General features: G+C 45.7%; 1 protein-coding gene across 7 annotated transcripts in view; it reads right to left on the bottom strand.

Annotated features, from left to right (window-relative positions):
- RGS8 (regulator of G protein signaling 8) overlaps nt 1-17,680 on the bottom strand; it is an 84,231-nt gene that overhangs the window by 27,493 nt on the left and 39,058 nt on the right. For 4 of the 7 annotated variants that reach the window (XM_082229110.1, XM_082229104.1, XM_082229106.1 and 1 more), the window contains exon 2: nt 7,159-7,217. The exons of 1 other annotated variant lie outside the window; for it this stretch is intronic. In XM_082229110.1, the coding sequence (XP_082085236.1) occupies nt 7,159-7,217 (59 nt within the window). Of the gene's footprint in view, nt 1-7,158; nt 7,218-7,448; nt 7,793-17,680 lie in introns of those variants that run through there. 2 more of the 7 variants (XM_082229108.1, XM_082229109.1) reach the window with 2 other exon arrangements.

Raw genomic sequence — 17,680 nt, 5'->3', positions numbered from 1 at the left:
TTAGGGTACCTTTGATTTTTTCCCTCACCTCTTCATTATCCAATAGGTTCTCACTCATCCTCCACTTGAATTGTCCCTTCGCTTCATTTTTTATTTCCATATCTAAAGCACAATGATCAGATATTGTCCTGGGAAAGATTTTACAACTCTTCACCCTTAGCGAGAGCATTCTTGTCGTCCAGATCTGGTCGATTCTACCCCAGCTCTGATGGGGTTCAGAGTAGTGAGTAAATTGTTTAAGAGAGGGGTTTTTCTGCCTCCAGATATCAATTAGGTCTAAATTTCCTTCCATGTCTTCAAAAGATTTCGGCAATTTCCCCCTAACCAAATTCCCTTTCTTTTCACTCCTATCCAGGTCCGGCGCCGGGACGCCATTCATATCTCCAAGCAGAACTAGTTTGTGGGTTTCCAACTCTAGTAACATGCTTTCTAGTTTCTCAAAAAATTCTGCTCTATTTGAGTTCGGTGCATATACTGTCACAACATTAATTTTTTCCCCCCGAAAATTTAGCTGCACCCCTAAGATTCTTCCTTCCTCATCTTTACATATCAGCGTCGGTTCCCACTTCTCTTTGACGTATATTACTACGCCTCTTTTTTTTTTTTCGTCAGAATTAATAAAGTCTAGTCCTAACCTTTTATTCACCAGGATGTGTTTATGTTTTTTTGCAATATGTGTTTCCTGAAAGCAAATTACATCATACTTTTTGTTTTTTACAGCTTTCTCAACTTTATTTCTTTTAACCTTATCGTTCAACCCATTTACATTCCAGGATAAAAGTTTTAATGTATGTGTTATTGTTTGCCTTTGTTTGTTTCTAAACCCTCAACCGGGCTTGCGGGCTATACTCTAAACTCCTTTGTCTCCTGAGGTTTCCCCCTCTTCTGCCGTCTCCCCTCCCACTACGGCCTCATCATCCTCTTCCTCTGTGACCCCTTCTCCCTTCCCCGCCCCTCCCCTTTCCCCCTGTCTGTCCCTTATTTCCCCCTCCTCTTCTTCCTCCCTATTCTTAAATCTGCTCTCTGCCTTTCCCAAGTCTTTTTCATATCTTCTCAAGAACTTATCCGCCTCCTGTATGTCCAATAATCTAAACTTTTTCTCTTTGTAAAAAAAATTAATCCCTTCCGGGAACTCCCATCGAAATGGGATCCCGTTTCTCTTCAATGTTGCTGCTATTTGTTTATAACCCTCTCTTTTACGAAGTAGCCTCACTGGTATTTCCTTATAAATAATGATAGGCCTTCCATCAATTCTTAATCTGTTATTATAACTCTTTCTCAAGATTAAGTTTTTCATTTCCATAGAATTAAAAATCACCAAGCAGTCCCCCAGGAATTTGCTTGCTTTCAGGTGTTTGGGCCTAGTCATTCTAAACACATTATCCACAGTAGAGGCCATCTCTTCCTCCTTTAGACCTAGCCAATTAGAAAGTTCTTTAATCATCTTCCCTCTTATATCCTCGTTCCTTTCCTCCGCTACTCCCCTGAATTTGAGATGAAGCTGTTTTGCCCGCATCTCTGCCATGGCTAGGTTATCCCATATCTTATCTTGGGAGTTACTCAACTCCCCCAGCTCTTCTTTGACCTTCATTGTCTCCTTTTTTTGGTCCCTCATCTCTTTCTGCAATTTTTTATTAGATTCCTCAATCATTTTGGACTTTGCGGAAAGATCTTGTATTTTTGCAGAGAGTTCGCCGATTGCTCCCTCTATTTTTTTGTCAATCCTCTCCTGAACCTCTCCCAATTTGTTTTCCATATATGATGTGTTTTGCTTAAATTCCTCCTTTATTCTAGCCCACAGATTATCTAAATCTTTAATTTCCTCCTGTCTCGACAGCTTTCTCTCACCTGGGGTTCCACCTCCCCTCTTCCAATCTTTTCCATCCTTTCCCGTCATTTCCTCCTATCACCTACTAAAGTTTCGCTTCAGCCACACCTTTATATCCCTTGTATCTTTTCCTTTTCAACCCTCCAATTAACCGCAATTTTAAACAGAAGAAACAAAGATTGTCAATAGTAGAAGGAAAAGATAGGAGAAGAGGGAGAAAAAAAATAGAAGGAAACCAATTTCCAAACCGATTAAAGGAGCTGCCACGGGAGGGGGTCCAAACTTAAACTTCAGGTGGCCCGGGCAGAACCCACCGCAAAAATTTGTACAGTCCAGCGGGGTTGGTGGAGGGGCGGGTACGGGGTCAGGCCCTCCCAACTTCTGGGGACCCCTTTCTTCACTCCTTACCAGTCCGCTTCTTCAGCCCGCTCTGCGTCGCAAAGGCAAAGTATTAGGTTGTCTAATAAACAGACTTAAAAAAGTTTGATCCTACTTAGTCCACTTTTAGCCCTTGATTGTCCAAGTCCAGGTTGTAGTTATAAATTATAAATGTAGTTCAAATTATGGCTATGTTCCAAGTTATGGTCGAAATCCAAATTTCAAATTCCAGATACCACAGTCGGAGTCCAAATCAAATTATAAAAATCAGTTAGGTATCACGTCACCTCCTTAACTTTTAAGACCTTTTTAGGCCCCTTTGTCCATTTCCAGCCACCTAGGGATGTTCTCTCTAGTAGGCGGGTGGGCAGGTGCGAGGGGGAAAAGCGAAAAAACAAAATAACAAAATGTGGCGGCAGATACGGGAGCTTTGTGGTCCTCTCACCCTGCGCCTACTGTGCCTGCTACCACTTTCTTGCCCTTAGCCCACCGTCGTCTTTCCTCGTTCAAAGTAAACCTTAAGGTCCTTCCAAAGGTGTCTCGGACAATTAGGCAATCCGGGTCTTAAACGTACATTTATTAGCTATGAACAACCGGAGGTGCTTTTCCTTGTAAAATCCCAAAAACAACCCAAAAAAACGAACTAAAAAACACACCAGAGTCCAATTAGTCCTTAATATCCAGTACCGTCCTTTCTTTGATCCTCACCACAGATTATTCTTACTCAAACAAACTCTCCAAAGAAAAAAGCAAAAGCTCCTTACGCCATCGACTTTCCGCCTGCGCCATCTTATATCCTCCACCGTGCGGACTCCCAGGAACAATCTAAAGTCCTCCAGGGACCGCCCAGCTTCGCTAGTGGCTTTTCGCCTTATACATTGCGTTTTTGTTTAAAAGAAAGAAAAACGCCTTAAAAACGCTGGTGGATCCCGTTCCTCTCTTAAGGCGGTCCGTCGCGTCCCCAGCCGAAGCTCGAGGCGTCGCCCTGCAGAGTCGTTTCCGCCCCAATCTGCGTTCGCGGTCCTTCGTTTCTCCTCGTACCAGCCTCAGGAGAACGGCGCGACCGCTTCCACGCTGCTGGGTATCTTTCCCCCAAGGGTACCCCCCTTGGGGTTTTTGGGGTGCGTTTCGCCCTGACGTCTCCCCAAGCCTCTGCAGAACCCAGAAAACCTAAGACAGGTTTTCCGCGCTTCCTCGCTGGTTGCGACCGGAACCGGAAGTCTCGTCTTGCGGTTTTTTAGTCTTGCAAAGCACGGCTATTAGCGGCTTAGCGGCTATTAGCGGCTTAGCGGCTATTAACGGCTTAGCGGCTATTAACGGCTTAGCGACTTAGCGGCTATTAACGGCTTAGCGGCTTTAAGAAAAAGGAAACAAACTTGCAAGAACTCGCAAGACGTTTCGTCTTGCGAAGCAAGCCCATAGGGAAATTCGTCTTGTGGAACGACTAAAAAAACGGAAAACTCTTTCGTCTTGCGCGTTTTCCATCTTGCGAGGCATTCGGCTTGCGAGGTACTACTGTATTTATTTTCCCCTATTTGAACTATAAAATCGTGATTTTCTTGAGTCAAAATGAGAGTACCCCTAAACATTTTCTTAAAGGAAAAAAGCACTGGTTAGTTCAATAAAGGTTCTTGCTGTTATCACTGTGTCTTCCTTCACGGGAACCAACTACACTTCAGTTCCCCTGTAGCATCTTGTTTTGTCTTAAGAGAACGAGGCTGGAAGTTTCCAATTCAAATCTTGCCTCACCCAAACTTCTTAGTGCAGCACCACACTTTTCTACATAAGAAAAGGAGAGAGTTGCAAGGAGGAGAGTCTCGGCCAGACACCAGCACAGAGCACCTTAATGTTTTATATTTGTGTGGAAGTGAGAATTTTATCAAGCGCAGCTTTTCACCTCCTTGGATTTAAAGCCGTGCAGGTGGTTGCCTGGGCATTGAGCTGAGAGGATGCAAAACTGAGAAGATCCATTTGGAGACGCCAAATGTTGACCTTGCTCCAGGCACTATACAGTGGTACCTCGGGTTAAGAACGTAATTCGTTCTGGAGGTCCGTTCTTAACCTGAAACTGTTCTTAACCTGAAGCACCACTTTAGCTAATGGGGCCTCCTGCTGCCGCCGCGCCGCCGGAGCACAATTTCTGTTCTCATCCTGAAGCAAAGTTCTTAACCTGAAGCACTATTTCTGGGTTAGCGGAGTCTGTAACCTGAAGCATATGTAACCCGAGGTACCACTGTATTACCAAAGATTAGCAAGGCCCGCCCCTGTTTGCATGTGGTTACCAAAGTGCTCAAGAGGAGAACATTGGGCACCTGTCAGGGATTGGAAATCTGCTCCACATGTTACTGGGCTCCAATTCCTATCAGCCGCAGCCAGCATGATCAGCGTTGAAGAGACTTGAAGTCCCATGGACCAAAAAACCCCAATTAAGAGTTAGGTTCATGCTACAGGTTGGAGTTAAAGAGGAGCCCAAATTGAAGGCAACTGCATCTGTGATCCTAAATAAGCCTTTGTCTATCTCTCTGCCTCAGCCTCCTATCTGCAATTTGGGGGTTAATGGAAAGGAGAGGTGATGTTAAGGGCCAAGAGTAAGAAACAGGAAGACACCGGCTGAGGTGTCATTTCTGCCTCAAACACTTTCAGTGGCCTTAGGCAAGTTGCTCTTCTCTCAGCCTTGGCATTTCATAACATGGATGTAATATTCGCCCACCTTACAGGGCTGGTGTCCTTAGGACCTTTGGAATGATGTATACAAAGCACTGTGTAACCTTGAAATGTGTGACTTAAATGCTAAGGGTTGATGCTGGCAGAGGAACATGGAGCAAATGGAGTGGGACAACTGTGTATGAATGAATGGTATTTGTTAGTTGCTTTTCTTACAAAATAACCCAAAGAGACATTACAACCAGTTAATAATAACAGTGAAAACCTAAAAACACAACTAGACAGATAAAAGGCAGGATTGCATGTCTCACTGCATTAAAAGATGCCACAATGCCACCTTTCAAATAAAGGCCCAGAAGCCAAGGCCTTGTGCCCAAAACTGGATAAAGGTGGTGCTGGGTGTGCCTCCCTGAGGAGAGCATTCCAAAAGCATGGGGCCAACACTGAAAAGGCCCATTCTCAAGTTGCCTTCCTCCAAACCTCCCACATTGTTTTGCATGGCAAGGCAGTGGAGGTTTCGGATCAGAATTGTCCTTCCCAGGTTGGCAAGCCCCATCTGGCCCTCACTTCATTCTACAGCACCTGCAGAAACCTCCTTCTTGGCCATTGGACCCACTACTGGTCTTGTCCACTCAATCCGCCAGATCCTGTCTTCGGATGCAGGAGAAGTCCTTAATTCACTGAGGGTTTGAGACCCATTGGCTACCCTTACCTGTGGCTGCTGTGACCTGCTGACAGCTTCTAGGAGCCACAGGTGAGAGGTGAGTGCAGAGTGAGAATCAAAGGTGGACAAACTACCCCAGAAGGAGCATGTCATGCACCCCACCAGGGGTACTACCCCTCCCCTAACACCCCATGGAAACTAATAGAGACTGGAAAAATGGATGCAGTTATTAGGTAGATCTTACTTGGCACTGCACAAGTGGACTCATCTGCAAAACAGCTCTCCTTTTGTGCTTCAGCAGGAAGGATAAACATAAAGCAGATAGAAAAGACTGACAGTGCAGAGGCAAGGAGATGGGCCTGAAGGTCTTCAGAAATCCAAAGTAGGCAAGCGCAAGCAGGGACCAATCCCAGCATGCACTTAAAAATCTGATTATGTACACACACACACACACACACACACACACAGCTTCTTCTAACTAATGGAGGAGGGATTGCATTAAATGCCAGCAAGTGCATTCATTTTAATCCTTATCCCAACCGTCTGCCTTGTGCTGTATTTTTGCTGAAATCAACCCCTGTAATTCCCTAAGCCCTTTTGAATTTCCTCATTAGCGCACTCTCAGCCCGCCCACACCATTGCCCCATGAGGCTGCAGCACGTGAGGATGCTTTCCCTGGATTCCCCTGGCTGGAGCTGCCCATGTGAGAAACTGGGTCCTCTCTTCCTCCCTGTCTTTGCGCTTGCACAGGCCTCTGTGGCCGGACAATCATTTGACCTTCCCTGTGCTGCAAAATCTTGGGACAGGGTGGTGGGCGGAGAATATAGCAGCTTTCAGACAACCATAAACCTGCAAGCACATCAAAGTTTTGTCCTGGTGTTATTTGACCTCATTTTGGGTGCATCTGATCTGGCCCACCCCCCTCCACAATCTGTCTCCATCCTATCCGCCAAGGCACCTCCTGTCCATCAGGGCACAGGTGAAACAGCTCCAGGGTTTGTTTTAAATTCTCTTCCGCTCCTCCTGGATTCCAAAAGGGTTTTGGTTTATTCATGATTTCACAGTAACAGGCAAAAGCATTTGCGGCAAAGTCTCCCATCTCTCCCATTCCACCGCTATTCTTAACAACAGCAGGGATGGCACAAAGGGTGGTTGTTGTTGTTTTATAAAAAGAGGTTGTTTATTTTGTAGGGGAAACCACCTGGGTGGTCCCATCTATTAGGCATTTGCTTTCCCCTCTGAAGGAATCTCCTTTTCCCTTTGCAATAAAGGGAGCAGGTGCAAAGGCAACTCTTTCAAGTGCACCCAGGTGCAGATTTTGAGGTCTCGGGTGGGGGAAGGGGTGGGGGAAGTCTCCCCATTATGTGACACCCAACTTGGGCAAGAGGTTATTGCACCATCACCAAAGGCATCATTTAATATATTTGGATGGGAGAAACTATGGGGGAAACAACAGCAAAGGACAAAACGGCAGAACAGAAATGTCTGTCTAAAAAAGGTGGTGGAGGGGGCAATGACAGGAAGAATGCCCATCAAATACAAACATTCAGGAGAGAGCAGACACATTCAACATGGATCGTGCACCCCAGACAGACAACCCTAGAGACCAAGCAAAGATACTCACTGCCTTTGCCCTGTCCTCGTGCTCTGGAGGTCTTTGCCAATTGTGTGGTCAGAGAGGCTCTATGGAGAGAAGAGAGCAATCTCTTAAGCTGGGAGCAAAACCCACAGACAGCGACACACCTCCCTGCCTCCCCCTCCCCCTATTTCCCTAAGCAACGGTTCTGCTGAAACCTCTCTGCATATCACATCCAGTAAACACTAAAGCAGCCTAACTGAGCAGGCTTGAGGTTTGGCTAGCGCTGCAGAGCTGGCTCACAACATTTCCATTGGTAGGATTTGAGAAGTGCCCACCTGATCGGAGCATTTTGAAGCATCCTCCTTCATCCTGCTCCTCCTTGTTAACCTGATGGCATTCAAATCCCTTTGCTTCTACTAAATTAAAGTAATCCACCACTCAGGGTACGCAGTAAATGTCTGATAAAACGTTTGCTGGGAGGATTCAGATGGGAGTCCCGTCCCCCCCGTAAACATCCATTTGGTCCTCGCTTCAGCAGTTAGAACAAAGCACTAGCCTGTATTTAAATAAGTATTTAAATAAGTCCTTGGTGGGTTTAGGATAGGATGGTAAATCCATGGAGGTTTCTGTGCAAGGCAGCTGGTGGAGTGGGGTTGAGGAAAAGAACATCAGCGAGTTTCATTAAAGAGCGCCAGTGCCAGTGAAGTCAAATTGCATCTATTAAACAGCAAGGCGGGTTTCTTATTGGGAGCACTCGTGTGATAAATACACAGCCATTTTTAAAAAATAAAAAATGTGATTCAGAGTCAACTAAATAGAAATGTGTGAATTCCTCCTCAGTTCATCAGCCTGGGTGTGATCTCACACTTTCTTACGCTTCCTCTCACCTGACTCCCATCATCAGTCCAGATCTCCTGCCAGCTCAGGCACACCTCTGTCTCACTTCCTCTCACGCTCTTTTCCTCTAGAGGTGGAAGGAGCTTTGAAGGCCATCACATGCCGCCCTGTGCAATGAAGGGATTTCCCTAGTCGTAGCCCATGCCCAACAGAAGTCACCTGGGGCTTCTCACCATCTCAGCTTGGTGGTCACATATTTATTGGGTGATAAATGAGTGGTGAACTTGGGTCCAAGGATAGTCACACTCAGGACCAGCCCTGCAGCAGATGTCCTCTTGGCCAGGGTTCCTGGGGTTAATTTCTAAAGCCAGAACTGTTGCCAGGATTCGGAGTGTAGCAAGCAGGAGGTTACTTGATCAGGCAAAGGCAAAAATCCGGGATTCCTGTATTGACACCTTGACAAACATCAGAGTCAGCCACAACTTGACCGAGATCTTCTGGCTCTTGTGAAACCATTCAAAGGTGCATAGTGAAGGACCATACTGGTACTATTGGCTTCAGAATGGTTCCACCCCCAGGCAGACCATTGCTTCAGCCTGACAAGACCTAGCTATACATACTCTCACTAGGTCAGGCCAGGGTAATAGTTTACTTTTAGGCTTTCCCTAGCTGGCCCACAGCTTCCTTACATCTGTCTGTAACCCATTTATTCCTCTGACTTTCTCTGCCACCTGTTTACATGACAAATAGATTTTAAACTGTCCAATGAACAGTATTTTTTGGACATACTGTTTTTTATTGGTTTGTATTTTGGTTAAAGAAGAAAATACTAGGTATAATAATAGACGGAGAATTCCCTGGATGGAAAGATCCAGGTTCGAGGCAAGAACTCTTTGGTGAGAGAACCACAGCAGAAACTTAAAATCATGAACAATGCAGCAAAGTAAAGTGTGGAAATGTAGCCTCTTAGACCTTTAAAAATTCCCCTTCCAAGTTGCTTCTAAAGTTCCCCACTTCCCATCATCTCCAACTAGTAGGACCAGTTCTCAGGAATTATGGGAATTATAGTGCAAAAACACCTGGAAGCCCGTGTTTGGGAAATGACCCGTGTTCCCAAGCTGTAAGTCACTTGAGGGGGCGCCCGGGAGGAACATTGTGACTCAGCTGCCCTGCAAGCCCAGTGCTTCCCAGGGTGATCTGCCCCTCCCGAACCCCCCAGCTACACCACTGCTGTGGCATGGGCCAAATGGCTCACACAAGAGCACAGGATCAAAAGATGGAAGACCCCATGCACACTCCTTCCTACTTCCTTGGCAGTACTCCAGAAGCTTCCAGAAGTGCAAAGGCAGTGGAGGCTATGCAGGCTGGTGTCACCTCTCCTGAGGCTGCAGAGGAGGAGGCCACGGAGAAAGATAGAAGGGGGCAAGGGAGGGGACAGTGGCAGGGAGGGGGCAGGCAGGCGAGCGACAGGGTCAGTGGGGTGGGGGGGGTGCCCTGATTTCCCCACCTGAAATGTTCATGGGGTGCAAATCCACTTCCAAAACAGAAAAAAACCACCACATATTTTTGTGATAAGAAAAGTGAAGGCAAAATGCAATGGTGTAGGTTAATATAAACTGCATATGCAAATCAGAATGAACGCTTAATAAACAGCAATACTGTTTAACTTCATGCAAATTTGGTGCAAACAAATCTGGATGAATACTAAATGAACAGGTCATTTGAAAGAGCCTCGGTCTCTGCTGCTATGATTTGCACCCACAGATTAATTATTGTGACTGAATGCATTAAAAAACCCTTCTTTGATGTCCATGAAACTAGCTCCTAAGGAGTGTGGTAAATCATAGCAGGATTCCTGGTTTATTGTGTTTCACTATTCCTTTACAATCAAGTTGTTTAGATAATCCATTCAAGACTGCAGAACCAGTTTGTTAGCCCAAGAACTGGAAAAAAAAAAACCTATGAGCTGTAAGGTTGGTGAAAAGGTAGTATCCAAAAGCCTTTGGTGCCCTGCTGGTACAATTTTGTCTTCACCCCAAGTTAAAAGGGCTTCTGCTGCAGCTTAGAGCAATTGCTTCTTTCACATCCCTTGTAGCACCAATTTTTGTTTTCAGTCTGCTTTCTCCATCCTAGCTGATGTAAGAGCCTTAGCTTTGCTTTCCCCATTTATAACTGATGAAGGGCATTTGAATCACTTGTGTCATGTAGTCAATCCAGCAGAAGCGGCTCTGCCAAAAGACATCATCATAACCTTCTTTGCCTCTAGTGAAATAGCTATTGTCATGTTGCTCTGTTTGTCACAGCCTTAAGCAGCTGTTTTTGCAGCAGTAACCCAACATTATTGGAGGGAAAGGATTCAATATTTCTCAGTTTGGCAGCTTACAGCGTTCCTGGCCATATATACACTAAGTGAAGCTGAAGCCTGGGAAAGCCTGATAGCTCTTTGTATATCCTCTTTCAAAGCAGGGGACAGAGATGTGGCAGGCCGGTTCTGTCCATGCGCCAGACTCCTTAGGGTGCTTCCAGATGACCTCTTTACTGAGCATTCACTCTGATTTGTTTTCAAGGAGATGACATTGGCTCCGACCCTCCAAGTGTCCCTATTTTTCAGGGACATCCCTGATTTAGAGGTGCCGTCCAGGTTTCTGATTTGATCCCAGAATGTCCCACTTTTTCTTAGGATGTCCCTATTTTCATTGGATTGATGTTTGAGGATATGTAATGAATGAGCATTAAGCAGCCAATGTTGTCAAATTAAATAGCCAGTGTGGGGAAGCCAGATGCGGCTGTGTCAGAGAGTCTCCTAATGAGGGATAATTCTGGCCAGTTTTTGTGGAATTCTATCTGCTAGTCACCTTTTATTTCTCTAGTGCAGAAAAACACCAGCACATCCTTGCTTCTTGCCGTCATTCCTCCAGTTTTTATTGTCATGACGTCCTTGCCGTGATGGTGTTTGAGCTAAGCACGGGGGTCCCCTTTCCCTCATAATCTCCTGGTTCTCCACTACTTCACATTAGCTCTCTGTGCCAATTCTTCTTGGTTTTTTTGCCTTTGTTTATATGTATATACACTTTATAAACTGGCTGCCCTATAACCTTTTTTTTATTGGCAGCATCCAAGGATGAAAACAAACAAAATTACAACAAGTAAATACAACTGGTGTAAACCCAGCAGCGTAGTTTTTCAGAGTGTGGCCAAAGGTGCCTCCAAACTCTTACTATTTTCCATGAGGAATTCTCAGCCAACAGATTGTGTGGATGAAGGGCCCAGAGTCATCTATCTCTGCTTCCCCCAAAAAACCTTCAGGAGGACTGTCTTGTTTTTCTGTGATAAGAAAAGCAGCAGAAATATGTGCTGGAAACTGTGGAATAACACTTGCTTCAACACCACGTCCTCTAACCTGCCCGCAACATAGTCTCCCATTGCAATGAAAATGTGGAGACCCTCACACAAACCCCGAAGCCATCACAGCTTCTCTATTTGTCATGCAGAATCCCAAATTCCCAATTGCAAGTTTCCCCCCACCCCAAAAACCCCAAATCTTTCCCCGCCTTTTCATCCATTGCTCCTTCCATCTCCTGGCCAGGGAAAGAGAGAAGCAGCAATCTAGTTTGGGTTCTCATTTGCATGCTCTTACAAACTGCTCAGCAGCATCACACGGACAAGGAGGGTCTGCTCTGCATCTAAACCTCTTAGGTCTCTGCCCAGTTTCTTTGCATTGCTGCCCTTCCTTTCTGAAATATACTGAGTCACAAAGTGATTTCATGCTCTTTATTCAGCTCATAGTGGTGAGGAGGAGTGAATGGAAGTCCCCTCACAGTATCTGCTTTATATACATTATTTACACAATGGGCTGCACATGATTGGCTAATTCCGGAATTCTACTGTAAGCCAATCAGGTTGTGGATTCACTTCTATCTGGAGCAGGATTGGGTGGTTCCTGCCAACCAATCATACTGCTGCATTGTTCTAGGACCAATCAGACCGCCGCATTCTAAATCCTATTGTTCTAGGACCAATCAGACTGCTGCAGTTTGGATCCTATTCAACTCAGTACATAACACTTTCATTGCCAGTTTTGTTTGGGAGCCTGAAGTGTCACTGAGCTGCCACCACCTGTGTCTGTGTAGTGGCCATTTTCTCTTTGGCTCCTGCTTTGAGAGAGATAGAATCATAGAATCATAGAGTTGGAAGAGACCACAAGGGCCATCGAGTCCAACCCCCTGCCAAGCAGGAAACGCAGAGAGCTGAATCTGATCCTGCAGCTTGTCTCTCTCTGTGGCTTAAAATGAACTGGACTAGATTACTAGAGAGGAAAGGGATTTGAGGAGATGGGGAGGGGTCCTCCGAAGCAATAATGCCTCCCTCCAAAGCCCCTTCCTGCCTGACTTCTCATGTGGATGGGGGGAAAGCATTGATCTTTCTCATGAGCTGAATTGATAGTGCCTTCGGAAATCTTGTTTTGTGCATTTGGGTGAGGGGGACTCCCAAAGCAGCTGAGGCGCAGGTGGTCCCGGGGAGGCGGGTGGTGCCTATGTAGCTGATCCATTCAGAATTCACCACAGTACTAGGATGCTGCAGCTGTTTACACATTCCTAATTTGCTCAGAAGTTTGAAACATTAAATTGTGTCCTCCCTAAAAGAGAGCACGTGTTGCGGTGAGACCTGGAGACCAATCCCCTGTGTTGTGGGTGGGTAAAATTGGTCAGCCACCCGATTGGTAGGTCCCTTGATGTTGGGTTCAATCTGGCCAATGGGGCGCAGTCCAAATGGATCAAGGGACCTATATATACACATGCACGTGACCCAGAGCTTCCTCTTTTGGTGCGTGCATTGGAACACCTGCCCACCTCTCCCTACTTTTAGGGCTTGCGCGCTTGACCTTGTTATGCCGTCATGTGTCTTCTGTCGTTGGGACAGGAGCACGGCAGGAATTTTCCCCACTTGGCTGATTGGCTGGTGCCATTTGGGTTTCGCTTGCCGCGCAGCAAATCGTCGCAACTTGTAAGGTTGCGGATAGGCTCTGGTTCCGGTGATAGAGATTGGAGAACACTCTCGCCATCCCTATGTGAAGGGTATTCCGTTAAAGGAATTCAGGAACTTGATGGTTTGGTCATCCCCTGAGAGGGGGTTGTGCCCGTGCCTGAGTCCAGGGGGGCATTTGGGTGGCGGAGTTAGCCCGTTCCCGGCTTTCCACTTATCCAGCTGTTCACCCTTGGCTGACCTATGCTGGAACCCTGGGTCATCACTACCTGCATGGTAGGGTGCTAGTCGAACCAGAGCCTAAGCAACCAGCCACTTTCTGTAACCAATAAAGTTGTGGTCTAAATTCTGCCAAAAAACCAAGCTAAAATTTGAGTCAAGTGTGAATTTATTTAGAGGGGAGGTCTCTAGGTCTGAACACGCAAAAAAAAAAAAATGGAAGTTTATATATCCCCAAACTCAAAGGTTTATATGTCCCTGGACCCTGAAATAAGCACTGGGATACTCCATATCACAACAATAATGATTGTTCAAAGTTACCATGCTTCCAAAATACTCATCAATGCATATCACGCAGCCTCCACACACACAGTTAGCTGTATTTGGGGTTTTCTTTCCCCCTCTAGTCTGTGCTTAAAGTAAGGTTACCAGTTGTCCCCGTTTCCTGGGGACAGTCCCCAAATTTACAAATCAGTCCCCTGACAAAAGCCACTGAATTTGACTGAAGTTGAAAAGTGTCCCCGGATTCATTGAAAAAAATCTGGTAACCTTAGCTTAAATCTGCAGTTTTGTGTGTTTCCTCCAATAGCTTTTGTACTTGACCAGGAGGAAATGTTCAAGCAGTGATACTGATGTAGAATAGAATGTCCCTACTTCCATCTGATGAATGTTGGAGAGTATGCTACAAACAAATCAGAATAAATGCTCAATAAATGGGTCATCTAGAAGCACCCAAAGAATCAGGGCCGTATACACTTGGTGCCAATCAACATTCTGTGCCCTGGAAATCTAATCTTCCATCAAGAAAATATGAATGCTTTCACTCATATGAATTATATACATCCAGCAAATATGCATTCCTTTGTTTCCTTTTCATAATTTATGCTGAGGAGAGAGAGGAATCTCTGCAGGGTGCTGAAGCCTCCTGAGGACTGGGAATCTCAGGTAATGCACTTCCAGGGGATCTGCCTGGTGGCAAATGGCAACCAAACAATTTTATATAGCATAATTGTAAATATTTTCAGGTATGAGATAGAGTATATCTTGCCCTCCAAACGCTGTGACTGCCTTTTTTCCAGTCCCCACTCTCAAAAATGTTCAGATCTTTTGTCATGCTATTCTTTCTCCCCAACCCTTTTCCATTGTTGATCCCAGTGGCAGCAAAAGTTGAGTCCCAAGGCAGGCATCAGAGATAAGCTGCCTACCAAACTGATATATTTATATAAGTATTGTTTTATTTATTCAGAATGTTTATAGGCTATGCTTCAGCAGTGCACTCAGAACAGCTAAATGTAAGATGATAAAGGCCACAATTTTAAAACAATGAATCATCATGAAACACAATAAAATAAGGCACAGCAGAGCCATAGAATGAGATAAAATGCTAGCATAAAACCGGAGTTGGCGTCAGGGGTGGCGTCAAGATTGGGCACCTGCCAAGGGATTCAGCAGGATCCCTCACCAACTGACCACCAGTCAGTCACCTCACACATCCCCAGGCCACCAGATGTGTTTTAGTGATGGGTATGGCTGTGCTTTTGAATGGGAACTGAACCAGACACCTGCCATGTCTACCCAAAATGCAGTCCCCAGCCCAATGTTTGGTTGGTCATTGCATTTTTGGTAATTTAACATGGTGAACCCACCACAGGTCAGAGCCAAGCACCACCACCTACTACTATAACATACCTGTTGGTGGTGAGGTCAGTGACTGGCTGCAGCAACAGTGGCAAACAACAGGTTGAGAGGGTGTTGGTCTTAGGTTGGGAGCGACTAAAGTTCAGTGTCAGCCCTGCACAAAACCTCAGTCACATAAAAGCTCTGAAAGGTGCTCACTTTAAGCTCCCAGATTGTTCCTTTGAAGCCCTTCATCTGACATCATGTATGGCACCAGGGGTAAGTTGGGTGGGCATGGCTTCCCCAAAACGGCCTTGTGGGCCTGCAGACCAGAGGTAATCCTACAGTTGTTATTGAACAACAACTGCTTAATAGGGGCAAGACCTGCTGGAGATGAGTTGCTGTGATCATTAGATTCAGGTAGGTAGCCGTGTTGGTCTGACGCAGTCAAAATATATATATATAAATTGTCCAGTAGCACCTTAGAGACCAACTAAGTTTGTTCTTGGTATAAGCTTTCGTGTGCATGCTGGTATCTGAAGAAGTGTGCATGCACACGAAAGCTTACACCAAGAACAAACTTAGTTGGTCTCTAAGGTGCCACTGGACAATTTATATTTTATATTTTTATATATTTCGACTGTGATCATTAGGTCTGACACTCCTGTGTTGATAGTGTTTTTTGCTAATAAAGAGTTAACTTCAACTTGCATGGTGTGATTTACTGCTGGCTCACGCCTGACAGGACCGTTCCCAAGGGAAGCGCACATACCGTGAATCCCCTTCCAACTCCTTGATTGTAAGTGACTGGATTCTCAAGGAAGGAGAGGAATGGGAGAAGCCCATGGCTTATGGGTAGAAAGGGATGAAGTTGGGGCAAGTGGCCATAGGCTTAGGCCTACTTCCCACTATGATGATAACCCTGAATCTGGGCTATATCACTTCAGATGAAAAGTGAAAGATCACCTGACTGCATAAGTATACAAAAACCCCACACATAACCCACAATATGTAGAAAATTGGTGTGTAGCTGGACAAGTATTCAGTCCTATGAGCCCCCTCTTATGGTCCAAGGTGGCACAGCCCAGGCATACACATTTCCTGCCTCACTGAGGGCAAAATCAGAGACGGCATGTATGTGCCTGAAAGCAACCAGGGGGAGATTAAAACCAGGGTTGCAACAGTAGGGAAATGGCGCTTAATCCTTTCCCTCCATGCCATTTCCTTGATTTAACTGCCTCCCCAAAGAGCTCTTAGCTGCAGATGCCTACCTCTTTCCTACCCATGGAGAGCCATGGCAAAAAGCAGCAGGTGAGGGGGACTGAAACTGGAGAAATGCCATGAACCGCACTGCTCCAATGCCATGGCTCCCATCCCAAACCTTCTTCCCTCACTGGCTGCTTTCAAAGGCAGAATAGATGGTGGAACAGCTGATCACAGATCTCCCAAACAGCATCTACTTTGGCCCTGAGAACTGGGCTTCAGCAGTCAGGGAGACATGGGTCGGGTGGAGGCTGAATTTTATGTGCTGATTCCAAAAGGTAATTTAAAACATGTTTTTCAAAAGTTTAATAAGCAGGGACTTCCGGGTTGGCGCCACCGCCGAATGGCGGACTCCCTCCGAGCTCCGGAGGGAGTCTGCTCGGCAGGGGCTGGGTCCTACCGCGCCGGCGACGCGGGGACCCTTAGAAACCACGGGAACGGATCCCGTGGACATGGTGACTCGGCTGGCACCGTTATCGCTCTCCCGGCTTGTGAAAGAGCCTTTTTAAAGGCTACGGATCGGGCGCCGGGGAGTAGCGTGGTGCTTTGAGTCCTCCGCTTCCCCTGCCGGGCGCAGCCGCATGCCATTCGGCGGAGAGCGCTGGCTTCTTCCAAAGGAAATTCGGTCAATTGATCAACAACCCGTGAGTAATTGGGCAACCGGGTTTAAAAGGAGGAAAAAAGAAAATTTTTTCCGGATTTGGCACGAGCGGGAGGGGATCCAAAAAAGGAAGTCAGTCCCCTCCCTGATTGTAAACATGCTAAAACAAGGACTGAGAAACCAAGATCTATTCAGAAGCTTATTGATGATAAAAATTACCAACTCCACGATGTGAATTATAAGAACTGTGCTGGAGGAGAGGAGTCGAGGGTGAGGAAAAAGCAACCCCCCCCTGGGAACCGGGGCGATTCGGACAGCCTGGCGAAGAGAGATGGAGATTTTGACAGCTGTCAAAGGAGCTGTCAAAACTGGAAATTATAAAGAGGACTTTGCTACAAGTTCTTTGCTAGTTAATTTTGTTACAATTTGATATAAATATGGACATAAACTGTCGGGAAAAAGAAACAACAAATTGACTTTTGGATTAGAGGATACAAAGTTATTGTAATCCCTCTAGAGGGGATTCGGGACATTACAAGTGTCGTATGTGGAAAAGTACTCTGGGATGTGTAAAGGTCTTATCTCCTGGGAAAGCTGCAGAACTGAAATATTATTTTGTCTACAGAGGTGACTATAACACAATAGAATCTTCTATTGAAGCAAGAAAGGAACTGGACGTAAGTCTGTGTCCCTGAATAACAAACCTCTGTAGAGACGTTAAATTTTGGAACAAGAATGTTTTGACAGCTGAACAAGACAGAAACCTGAGAAACCAAGAAATAAAAGAGTAGATGACTGAATACGACACGGAAAGAATAATGGGAGGAGCAACAAAAGATTAAAGAAAATTAAAGGCCTCTATTAGATTGGATTTTCGAAGTTAAACATCATTAAGACAACCAAATCCGAAGAAAACAGCAGGATGGACTGAGATAAATTTGGCTGTGGACTTAAGATCTCCAGGCCGACAACATACAGACAAATGGACATGGGGAATCAAAACCGGGGAAGGGAGGGGGAACCTTAGAATCCAAAGGCTTTGTAACC

The sequence above is a fragment of the Podarcis vaucheri genome, assembly GCF_965113315.1.
Source record: "Podarcis vaucheri genome assembly, chromosome: 6".
NCBI lineage: Eukaryota > Metazoa > Chordata > Lepidosauria > Squamata > Lacertidae > Podarcis > Podarcis vaucheri.
This window is presented reverse-complemented; position numbering and strand designations above follow the sequence as displayed.